This window comes from Pteropus alecto, unplaced genomic scaffold (genome assembly GCF_000325575.1).
Source record: "Pteropus alecto unplaced genomic scaffold, ASM32557v1 scaffold60, whole genome shotgun sequence".
Classification (NCBI taxonomy): Eukaryota; Metazoa; Chordata; class Mammalia; order Chiroptera; family Pteropodidae; genus Pteropus; species Pteropus alecto.
The window spans coordinates 4,686,543-4,699,336 of NW_006430726.1; the positions used below are offsets into that span (position 1 = coordinate 4,686,543).

At 41.1% G+C, this 12,794-nt stretch overlaps 1 protein-coding gene across 1 annotated transcript in view; it reads right to left on the reverse strand.

The window, feature by feature from the left end:
• HDGFL3 (HDGF like 3) overlaps positions 1-12,794 on the reverse strand; it is a 43,331-nt gene that overhangs the window by 4,593 nt on the left and 25,944 nt on the right. The window contains exons 2-6 of the mRNA XM_025050405.1: positions 11,292-11,368; positions 9,540-9,678; positions 9,033-9,191; positions 5,399-5,545; positions 1,418-1,573 (exon numbers count right to left, since the gene is read on the reverse strand). Of these exons, the coding sequence (XP_024906173.1) occupies positions 1,496-1,573; positions 5,399-5,545; positions 9,033-9,191; positions 9,540-9,678; positions 11,292-11,368 (600 nt within the window). The 3' untranslated portion in view covers positions 1,418-1,495. The remainder of the gene's footprint in view (positions 1-1,417; positions 1,574-5,398; positions 5,546-9,032; positions 9,192-9,539; positions 9,679-11,291; positions 11,369-12,794) is intronic.

Here is a 12,794-nt window from a genome sequence, read left to right on the forward strand (position 1 = left end):
TCAGGAGGGGAGCTCCAAGCATTCTGGTGCCTGCCTCTCAGGCTTCCACTGAAGGAGTGAGGATGGAGCCAGAGAGCCTCTAGAACTAACAAAGGCCCCAGAAATCTGAGGGGCCCCTCGTAGCACCTTCCTCTTCTTCCCTTACCAATACTCACGACCTCAACACTACCATCTGCCTCGAGACCTGAGCTCCATCTTTATGCCCTTGATCTCTGCGTTACTTCAGCTACCACAGGGTGGGCTCCGAGCACCTGTCACTGCCTGGACTCTCATCCCCAGTCAGCTACAACACCTCATCACTCAAACTCTCCCACCCGACCCACATGCCTATCTTCCACGGAGACCTTGGAAGCCACAGTCCGCCAACAGCAAATCTCCCACATTTGCACCTTGCATTTCCAAGATACTCCACTCACTCACTTGCTCCAACTGAAACCCAACTTCCCGTGAGGATAGCGCTGCTGCTTCTCCTGCAACCCCCTGCACTGGCAGCTCTTCTCTCTGCCACGGCTCCTGCACTCCTGGCCCCGAGGGTGCAGAAGCTGTCCTCTTTGATCTTTACTACTTATTTCTAAGTGACTGTTCTTTTCCCCTGTGTTGCCCCGCCCCCAATCCTCCTAGGTCTGAATCTCAATACCGTAAACTACTCCCCCTCCTTACTGCATCATCTGCAGACTCCCTGGGCCACTGCCCCTTACTCCTTAAGACCTTAGCTCTGGCCCACTGTCATGTGGTATCACAACAGCTGGAAAGTCGACATGCATGCAGACTGTCTTTGCAGTACGCTGATCTCTCAGTTACTTGACTCTCTCCTCCAAAGACCTCGTCCTCCACCCACCTCATTCGCATGGGTGTTTCTTAGACAAGGGATTCACAACCACTGGGAGTACTTGTGAATACTGTTTTATTTAAGTCACTGTTTTGGGGAATGCAAAATTATGGGAGCATTTTAGGTTGACCTTAGAACTTGGGGGTTCTATGGCATTCAACGGGCAGGGGCTAAGGGCACTAGATGCCCTGTGCTGTGGAGATGCTCACACGGTGAAGAGCTGTCCCACTCAGAACATCGACAGCACCTGCACTCTGACCAGCTGCACCTGCCGACCCCTCCGTCACTCGATCTGAGCGTCTCACTCTTCTGTCACCAGCTCACTCCTTTGTCTCGTACGCCGATGCCACGCATTCTCTGATACTCCGAACCCGTCGGCCCCACCCTTCCTTGTGTCCTGCTCCCCTCGCACACGGTCTGGAGCCCGCGGCCCGTGTTGTGATGGTTCCCTTCTTGTACCCGCCCTCTGCTCCCTTGCTGCCGACCGCCTTTACTCCCTGCGCCTCCCTGTGACTGCACGGCCGAACATGCCTGGAGAAGACACACCACCGTCCTGACTGTTCTCACTTGAAATCCATGACCACTGACCTCAAGCGGGCCCTCGCCACTGCCTGGCAATTCAACTTCCTTTCCCAAGTGCGTCCACTCTTCTCTTCTTCTAAGTGACTATTTTATCCCTTCTCCTCTCTCTTGAAACTTCCAATACTTCTTCCTGTCCTCACTCTCAAATGTGGACCTTGTGTCCTAAGAAAATAAAAGTAATCAGATGAGAACTTTGAAAAGCTCTCACCCCAAGTACCCACTTACCCACATCTGTGCCCAAATACTCTGCCTTCCCTCCAGCTTCAATGGATGAACTGAGGTAACCCCTCCAGATGTGCACCACGTCTTATGCCGTCCTGCCTCCCAAAGAACTCTGCTCCGGCAATTCTTTCCTACGTTATTATTTTGTGATCACTCCTCATTCACAGCATTCTTACCAGCATACGTGCTATAAATTCTCCTATAAAGAAAAAAAGCCCCTCTTGATCTCCTATCCTGGCCTCAGACTATTAAGTATTTGAAGAGAAGTTTAAGATTAGGCTACTAGCCCTGTAAGATATCAGGACTCGTTATAAAACTATTATAATTAAGAGAGTGTGGTACTGACCAAAAACAGAATAAAGAACCCAGAGAGTGGGCCATGGCTATATGACACGTGACACTGCAGATCAGAGAGGAAAAGAAGAACTATTTAATAGATGGGACTTGTTCAAATGGTTATGCTATGGGCGAAAACATAACAAGATCCTACATCATGCCATATACGAAAATCAATTCCACATGGATTAAACACTAAAATGTTTAAAATGAAACTTTATAATTCTAAAATGAAATATAGAAGAATATCTTTCTGACCTTGGGATAGGAGTAGATTTCTTAAACAGGACAGAAAGATCTAACCATAAAAAGAAGTTTGATACATCTGACAATAAAAAAATTAAGAAAGTCTGTTCACTAAAAGGTATCATAAACTGCATAGGCAAGACTTAGAGAAGACAGCTGCAATGCTTCTGACCACTCACGTTAGTTTAGTTAGAATCCAAAATATATAAAGGAGTCCTACAAATCAATAAGAAAAAAAATGTAATAGGAAATGGGCAAAATACCCCAAATCAAGCACTGTACTGAGAAGGAAACATGAGCAGTCAAAATTATGCTAAAAGAAGCCCAACCTCACTATTAACCAAATAACTGCAAATTAAGACTATAATTTTACATTCACTATATTGGCAAAATTTTAAAGTCTGACAATGCCAAATCATACACTGATGGTGGGAGTGTACACTGGTCTGACTACGTAAGAAAATAATTGGGCATTATCTTGCAAGTTAAAGACCATAATCTCATGACTCAGCACGCCCAGTTCCAGTTTAGACAACCTCAAGAAATTCTTACATATGTGCACTAGGATGCAAATGTGAGAATGTGCACAGCAACACTCTTCATAATTGCAAAAAGCTGGAAACAACCAAAATGGCCATCAACAAGAGATCGGATATATCGATTGCAGTATAGTCAGTCGTAAAACTGACTACTGTATAGAAGCAAAAAATGAGTAAATGACAAATAACCACATGAAAGAATCTTGGAAGCATAGCAGCAAGTGTTGCCATTGTTTAAAAAGCCCCAAAATGAGCAAAATTAGACAATTTATAATTTAAATTTATGTTAGGTATGGACTAAAATTTTGAAAATGAAAGGAAATAATAAATATAACACTGGCGGTCATCACCGGGCAGGAGGAAGACAGGATGGGGAAGAACATGTAAAATACATAAAATTATTGTTATATTTTAGTTTGTCGGCTGAATGGTAGACTCGCTGATACTCAATACAATATTATGTTTATTACTTTATATTTATATTACATATATTTTTGTATGTAACAAATACATTATTAAAAACAGGTGAGAAAAGGATGCTCGTTCGTACTAGCTGTGTGGCCCGGGGCCCATCCTCTCAGCCTGTTTCCTCAGCTCCAGAACGGGGACAGTATCTGACACCTACTCCCGGGGTCTGTGTGAGGATTAAATGAGATACTGCACCAACGGCATTAGCACAATATATGGCACATCACTGAAATGTTAGCCGACACCACTCGACTCTCCTCCTAGTGGCACCTATTTTCTGAGGTGCTTTCAAGATAGTCAAGTAGAAATGGTATCATTAACATTTAGAAAAATGAATCTGCAACGAGGGGAAACAGAAGGGGAAGTCATCAGTAATACCTAACAGCTGAAACCACGTGAGTGGATGAGACACAGGGCGAGATTTCACAGCAGAAGTGCGCCCAGACAGACCACAGAGAGGAGTTCCAAACAGAGACGGAGGGAACGGAGAAGAAGCAGGAGACACCGGAGACCTGGAGGCAGAGCCGGGAGAAAGTGGCAGATGGTATGAAATGCTGCAGAGGCAAAATGAAGACTAAAGGAGACACTGGATTTGGCGATGACAGGATCACTAGGGACCTTTACAAAAGCAGTTGCAGTGAAATGGTCTAAGGAGAAACAAGAGAGCAGTGGGTTAAGGCACGAGTAGAAGGTGAGGACACGGACACTGGGAGAAAAGAGAACTCTTAAGGAGTTTAGAGATGAAGAGAAAGGCGAAAGAGCAGGACACGTGGTGGGAGGAAGGCATCTTTAAGGTTAAGGGAGACCAATCATCTGTGTAGGCAGAGGGGGAGGAGCCACGAGATGAAGTACAGGAGAGAAAGGGGATGACTGGGCGTGGCCTCAGAGAAAGTAGGAAAAGATGATATTCGGGACCCTGGCAACGGAAAGGTACAGATTAGTGCTTCTCAAACTGTAGTGTGCACATCAGTGACAAAATACGGATTCTGATTCAGTAGGTCTGGGGTTGGGCCTGAGATTGTTCATTTCTTACAAGCTCCCAGGTAATGCTGATGCTACCTGTCCACAGACCACACTCTGAATAATGAGGGTGCAGACTATCTCCTCTTCTGTCACTGAAAGTGCAGCTAGAAACGAGCCTGGTAGTAACAGGGAGAGACGCTGTGGGAAGCACCTGGGATGAAGGGAGCAGGGAGGATAAAAGAAAATCAAATGAGTCCAGTATTCAGGCCCTCAGTGACAACTACTAGTAGGTCTGCGTCTTGAGAAGGCTGCAGGCAAAAGCAATGATAGAGGACTATTTAGTGGAGAGAGGTCTAGAGAATAAAGATAGGCAGAAAGAGTAACGCTGAGCGGGGTGAGAGAAATAAGGGAGCAATTAGAATCCTGACGATGTGGGACTGATTATGGCAACTGGATGGGGGGAGCTGAGAGGTAAACAGTATTGACAAGAAAAGGCAAGAACTCAGCTGACACCAGAATTTAACGGAAGAGTAATATTATTTCATGGGTTATTGTTTTTAAATGATTTGCCACTGTCAAGCTAGTCTTCACAGAGAAAAGACTCACGGAAAGTGACCAGGAGCAAAATGTGCCTTCACTAACACTTTTGCAAAGGTGTTTTCGCCTGTGATTTTGAAGTTAATAGAGATTAACAAAAGTTAACAAGACTCAAAAGTGGGTAAGTTTTCCCCTTGGGTCCTTTAAATATCAATATTCACATATTGTTTGAATATTTAAATACTGGAAGCCCCAAGGGTACATTAAATTACATACCACTTCTAGGAAAGGAGAAGCAGTGTGAAATACCCTATTTTGAATATGCCATTTATTTTAAAGAAATAAATCTGTCAAATTTCGAGGTGGCATTTCATAATTTCAATATTTCACACCTTACTTTAAAGACCCTAGAGTTGCTGAAGTTGGTTTAAAAAAAAAAAAACTGTTCAGAGTTCCAAACTGACAAGCAGGTGCAATTCTCACCTGACTCTCTCCTCTGTTTGCAGGCTCTAAGCATCTAATCGCTTATTCAGGAGTTGTCAGTGGACAGATCTATCAGGCTGAGACTATGTCTCCATTTACAAGGACAGCGTCAGTAATACTGAGATGTAGGTCCTGATTCTGAAGTAAAGAGTCTTCCGAGTCAGGAGAAGGGACTCGACGTGCATCTCCTTACCCCTTCGCTGGTTTTCTGCAAGTCTGAAGTCGTGTTTCTCGTGTCATTGCCGGCGTCTCCGCCCTCAGAGCTGCTTTTGTTTTCCTCTTCTTTGCAGTCCTTGTCATCTTCATCTCCTGGAGATTTCCGGGACTGTTTAGAGGATTTCTATATGTTTAGATAAGTTAAAAATTATAGTCAAAAGTAGAAATCCAAATGCTCAAGCGTAAGTAAGAAATGCAGAAGTAGCTGACCTATGCCTAGTCTTTTTGGCACGACACCATGCAGTGTGCCAAGGCTGAACTAGGTTACCTGGGACCAATCATTTCACCTCACCGGGCCTCAGTTTAACCAGCTGGAATGAAAGGAGAGGTGGACTAGATCTTTTTTTTTTAGTCCTTTCCAGCAGTGGGATGTAAAAGCAGAAAATAGAGATTCATGTACCGAGAACACTGTCAATGAATAAACACAGCTGGATGGAGGCCAGCTTGGGAAGGCTACAGAGCTGGAAAGCACCCTAACGGTCCTCTTGTCCTTCCCTGTCTTTTTATAGTAGAAATTAAGGTCCAGAGAAGTGAAATGAACTATACAAAATACTACGTTAACATTCACGTTGGCATATCTGTTCAAACTGTTTGGCTAATGGTATACATGGAACGATCCTGAGCAAACTTTTATATAACTAGTTGATATAAACTAACTTAATCTTTTAAATTATGACTAGTCACTTAAGAACCAAGGCCATACTGGTGAATTAGCTCTTTTTTCCTCGTCATCTTGCATTTGAAATTAAGATGAACTCTAGAGGAAGAAAATACACTTATAGTTCACAGCCAGAGCTGGTTTGCAGAACTGCATTAAAATGACCAAAAGCTGGCTCCACTGAACACCTTTAAGAAAGTAAATGTAGCAAATCACTAACAGTTCTTCTGTGAGGAATTTTAAGAATCTTTAAGCACATGGCAAATAAAAGCTAAGGCAAAATCTATTTAGCCAAATTGCTTTTGGTCTTCCAGAAATTAATTAGCAAACGGGAGCATCCTCCAACAATCAATATTTTAAAATGCAGCTTTCCAGGGAGAAAATACCTTCAAGCTATGTGACAGAAGACATAATCACATTGCTTCTATTTTACTCAGCCAAAACTACCAACTAAGCCAAAATTTCAGTTTAAAATTAGGTCATTTTTACTTTTTACATGAAGGGAAAGCAGATTTTAATAATCCAAACGTGGAGTGTGTAGAGTTAGAGTTAAGGTCAAGCATGACAATACGAAAAGTGAAATACATTTTGTCCTCCTAGTAAAAAAAGTACAATTATTGAAATGCAGCAGCTGCTTTATACAATAATTCTCAAATAACAGTCCTTGACCTGCAGTTCTTCTAGATAATAACACACAACCCCATAAAATTTATAATGCTTACAAAGGCTACTTATGAGTAACCCTGCGAGTGACTTATATTATAACTGGGTCTACACAGACCAGAATCGGGACATTACTAAGGTTGTGAAGAGTCATACTTAGTATTCTACTAAGAAATCTGGCTGCCAAGCTAGATTTGGAAACCTTGCCAAGCTCTCACTATGCATATTCATCGCAGTTCCTTGTGGGCAAAGGACCTCTCGTGTGTCATCGGTGTGCTCTTGAATTGGTTGCGTGTCCACTTGTCATCATTGTTTTTAAGTAAGATTACTACTGGTTTAGCAGCAGCATCCGTTTAGTTTGCTGTGAGGCTCTCTGATTACCCCTACTGTACACAGTAAATAACTTCATGCAACGTATTTTTCACCTATAATTTTTCAGGATCTGTTACGCCTCAAATATGAACCATCCACACACTTACTGCTAAAAGACAGACATAACCTCCCTCACATCTGCTTATGCTATGGCTTTTCATTCTGATTACTGACAGAACTTTGTTTTTTTGTTTCACAGAAAAATGGAATTAGGTAAGGTAGAGGGGTTGTGGGCCCTTTCCCTTCGCCTAACATATGTAGTCAAAAGTTTGTGAATCATTGGTTTTTTTAGTGGCAAAGGAAAATTACTCAATTTTAAGCAACAGATGTAAATAGATGTATGAGCCCCATTACTTTGGCTCTTCACAATGAGCAATGATCTCATGACATTTAAAAGCCACATATCCATACTACTAAATGCCTAGGGCTACCTTAGATAATTTAGGGTGGTCGGACACATGACGTAGAAGCTTAGCAGGTAATCGTAAATTAATTAAAACATATTCAATTGGGTATTTAAGTAAAGTCCAAAAATCTATAAGAGATTCAGCTTAAAATGTAACTGCAATCAAATATATAGTCTGATGGAGAAAATTCTAATTATTTTGTTGTTATTTGCAAACTTTATCCCCATCCAAAGCAAATACCATGGTTTTCATTTAGGTGCTCAGGAAGTCATACACATTTATACAATTTTACCTGTATGTGATTTAGGTGGATTTTATAGACTGTAAAGCGGAAGGTTTATAGTCTGATAAACTCTTGGCACTTGTTTTTAAGGAGTTTCCTAAGTATATTCAGCCACTAAATACCAGAATCTAAATGAAAGTAATTTGTCCAAGTGTTCAGTCGTGTGAAAGACCAAGTGGCGTGAAATCTGTACCAATCTTTGGTCTTCAGAGATCTATTCATCTTGCTTTTAAGGTGAACAGTTTCTACAATCTCATAGTTTTTTCTATTGTATTTCTGAATTACTATATGAAAAGCCTAAACTTTCAATCCGTAAATCTAGGATCATATCACTCTTCTGTTTAAAACCTTCAATAAATTATGTTACATTTGGAATAAAATCCGTAGTCCTTAATGTGGCATACAAGTCTCCATTATTCAGTCTCTCTGCCTGCGTCTGCCTCGATCACAGTTCCCCAACCACATCTGCCTTTCAGTTCAGGACACACCAAACTCTGCCCTGCCTCAGGGCCCTGCCGCTCTGCCACATCCTTCGCTCAGGTGTCATCGACTTCTCCATTTCCGAAAGGCCTGGCCACTCGACCTAAAGGAGAAACCCTTCTCTGTCGTTCCCTGATCCCATTCACTTCATTCTCAATTTATATTTATTTATTATTTGCTTGTTTACTCAGCCCGACCCCCAATCCACTGAATTTTAAGTTACATGAGGATAGGGATGAAATTGGATTTGCTCACCAGTGTATGCCTAGTTCAAGTGTCTGACACAGAATCTGTGACAGGAAATATGGAAAATGAACAAAAAAAGAGCCAAAGCACACTCTTTAAAGCAGAAAGACAAGTAAGAGTATATAAATCTCTTTATATTTCCATGATAGTATACCGAGACGGTCCAGCATGGTACTAGGTCTCCTGTATTCCTGAATTCTTCAGCATTCATGTGGTGGTTATTGCAGGAGGCAGACCAGCTTAGATCCTTGACTAAAGAAAGTCCTCCTCCAGCTGAGAAGGCGGTATTTTGGGAGCCAAATCAGCCCCAAAGAGTCAATAGCCGGTTTCTCTCACATATGAGGTCACCTGTCTTATTCCCTTTGGCTATCCTGCCTCTAAGGATAAGGCTCCACAGAGCTAGTATATTTCTGTGCGCCCAACGAATGAATTAAAAATAATCTGAGACGTTCGATGACTATGCATGCAACATTAATAACAGTGGGAAGAGTTTCTCAGCAACCTTGGAAGTGTATGACTTTTTCCGTTTTGAGCCGGCTTTCTCATTCTTCCTTTTGCCTTTTCCATCTTCTTCTACTCTATCACCTTCTTCCTCGCTGCTCGCATCTGCAGTATTTCCGCCTTCTCCCTCCGTTTCTGAAGAGCTCTGTTGCTGAATTGCCTAAGAAATAATAGAATATTAACTCATTATATTTTTGAAAAAATAGCAAAGAACATAGACTGTGCAAAGAATCATTCTACTTTAATTTGAAAGGGTTCAGCTTACTCTTAAGATTTTCAAAATAAAGGGCTGTCAACCTCAATTTTTCAGTGACTACCTGACTTGAACCCTCTTGGGTAACAGAATTACATTTACTCCAAAATGCTACAGGAGCCAAAAAGGAGTCTGACTTCAAATGGACAGAGGGAAACTTTTAGTACAAAGGACACGTAAGAATGATCCAAAAAGGAATTAAAACCAAAACAAAGAAAGGAGCTACAGCAAGTGACAGGAAACTAAAACCATTACCTGGTATCCAGTGAACTTTACTCCTGGGTTATTTTCTATTTCCCACAATCCTTCATTAAATCCTTTCCGTTTGTTTGACTTTCCAAACTTGTCTTTGTATTCTTTATATGGAAAAAGGTCTTTGGGACCTAGAAATGCCCTGCAGACATACATTAGAAATAGAATTGATACTCTGACCTTCAAATGTAAGATATTTTTTATCTCATTATCGACTAAAGTGTCAACATGTTTTAATAAACAATATTAGAAGTATGTATAAATCCTCTGCGTTAGGTACATATCACAAGATGTTTCATACATATGCTTCAAAGCAGAAAAAATGGATAGCTGGCCACACAGCAAGCCTGGGTCGGGCTACTTTCTAGCAACCTCTTTACCGAAGAAAACATGGTAAGTTGCACAGTCCACAGTGTCTACTGGATAAAAATAAAACAAAAGAAAATGAAACTAACTTCCTGAAAGAAATACAACTATTTCTCATGTGAAGACCAGAAACACATGTCTTCAGGACCCTCTCCTGGCAAGCTTTCTTTCCAGACGAGATGAGGAAGATGCCCGAGTGGCAGAGAGAGCCAGCTAAGACGAAGCTCATCCCAGGCTCTACTGACCCTCTCGTGAATACAGGGGATGACTCTGAATTTGAAGACGTGTAAGATTCCACGATAGTTTTTAGCTTTGCCCCACATTTGCAATTTCTATTCCATTTGTGTGCTTGCTGTAATTAACCATATATATCCTTAGTATCAAGACTGCCAACTATCCACTAGTATCCATGATCTTCTTTCTTTTATTAATGGGTCACTTCTCCCAACTACAGACTGTTTCCCAGCTTTCCATTACAGCTGGATGTGGCCCTATGACCAAGCTCTTGCCACTGGAATGAATGTGAGATTAAATGATGCATGAAGCTTCCTTGTCATTTCCTTACAAGGAGTTACTTATTCTTCACCTTTTCCCCTTCCCCGCTCCCACTACCTGAAAGATGCAGAGGTGCTGCTTAGCCAGTTTGAGTTTTAATTAAATTTTCTTTTTTTTTTAGAAATAAGCAAACAAGAACAACACCCCAGGGACAGGACAACATGACAGAGAAATCTGTGTCCCTAGAGCAGAGCACTCCATCCACCTTGCTGTATCTGCCTATCTCTGAATTGTGACAGGACAACATGACAGAGGAATCTGTGTCCCTAGAGCAGAGCACTCCGTCCACCTTGCTGTATCTGCCTATCTCTGAATTGTGTTGAGAGAAAGAGACTTCTATATTGTCTGAAAGACCTATCTTTTCAGGTTCTTTTATTCAACAGTTTAGTCTGTACTCGAACCAATACAATTAGAAAACCTTAAAAAGGCGGTATGTTTGCTTCAGGGTCCAATGAATCGAGGGAGCCTGAGAGGATTAATTTTGTTCTGTAAAATATGAATGGAAAAAATTTCTCTAGAAGGGAAATATGTAAGAACCACAAAAGAGATGACTGGGAATGGTAAGGGGACCACCCTAGGACTTAAAAGTGTCCTAAAGGAGACTTCTGGGTGATGCCCAACATTTAAGCAGGAACAAAGACATTCAAAAGCAAAATAACTGAACATCTTTACCTTAAGAAAAACATATTATTAAGGTTGGTAATTTTATAGAATTGATTATAACAATTTTAATAACATATAAAATGTTACAGATCATCTAGAAACAACGTAGTCTAGCGGAGTCAAAATAGAGTCAAAATAGAGTTGAAACTTTAAGTTGCATGGTTGACTTACGTTTCATGGGTGCCAAAAAAGAAGATAGGGTACTTGTTTGCTGGAGGTTTTACTGCTCCCTCTGGGAGTTCATCAATCTATTAAAGATAAATTTAAGTTATTAAATATGTAGTTAAATAAAATAGCATAAACATGATATAAACACTGTGATAACTTACTGCTAATTTCAAAATAAAATTAATAAAAATCCCAACAGTTTTTCCTTTGTTGAACCTTACAAAATGATTCTAAAGGTCATATCTGGCCCACCACATGGACAGTAACATTGTAAATTGATTATAACCATTATAGTCATACATAATCAGGAGCCAAAACTACTCATTTCCTCCCACTCAATAGAATTACTCCTGGAAACCGATCCTAGTGAAATAATTCAAAAGAATAACAAAAAATCCCAAAGATACACTTTTTCGGGATAATAGCAAATTTTTACACACACACATACACCTAGATGCGTAAGCACTGCAAGACAGCAGAATTATGGAAAATTAACTTAATGAAATATTATGCAGTCACTAAAAGATATCTATCATCTCTTGCCTGGACCGCTCCAAGTCTCTCCCTCCACCCATTTAAGCTCCGATTATCTTTTAAAATACACATTTGACTATGCCGCTTCCTTGCTTCAACTCCTTCTCCAGCTTCTCAGTGCTTATAGCATTCCCAGCTATGAATCTGAAACCTGTGCTTTTTAAAAATAAAAATACTCCAGCCTTTTCTCAGACTTAAGATTCTTACATACGTCTGAGGTTGGGAATTTCTGATAGGGAGGAGTCTAAATTCCTCAGAACGTCTTGGGAAATATTCCTTGACTCCCAAATCTCCATCTGTAGCCCCAAAACCTTTTATTTAGTCTCCAGGGATGAAATTACAGACATCTACAAATCATTTCCATTTACAGGTCCTACGAGCAGCTTAAACTGAAGGAAAGGCTACGAACAGGAGAAGAGGCGAGAAGAGGCACACTGCAGTGTGGAGAGCAAGAAAAGGGCCTGGAATCCAGTCTCTGGAAATCCACGGGCCTTGTTAACGAACACACGGTGACAGCCTGAGGATCACGGCAACATCGCAAGTTCATCTCTGAACTGAATGAACCGTGCGCCACAGGGCAGACGCTCTAGTCTCCTGAGAAAACACTGACTTTGAGTCCAGAAATTTGAAGTTGAGTCCTGCTTCCAATTTAAATTGTGAGACCGGAGGGATCACTGACTCTTCTGGGGCCCTGACTTTTCACATCTGTAAAACAAGGTGGCTGCACTAGGTAGCCTCTAGGATTCCTTCAAATCCTGAACTTCCTCGGCTGTCTAAAACTGAACTAATTTCTTTTGAATCTGTTTTTGTTTCCAAACTTAATTATTGGAACATTGTACTCAAGAAAAAATCCTAAACCTTTTTATTATTTTCGCAAGCCCCGAATTGTTTTGCACCAAATTCTACCAATCTAGCTTCTGAAATGTCTCTCAAATTGATCACCATTCCCATTACTAAATTTAGTTCCCTAAA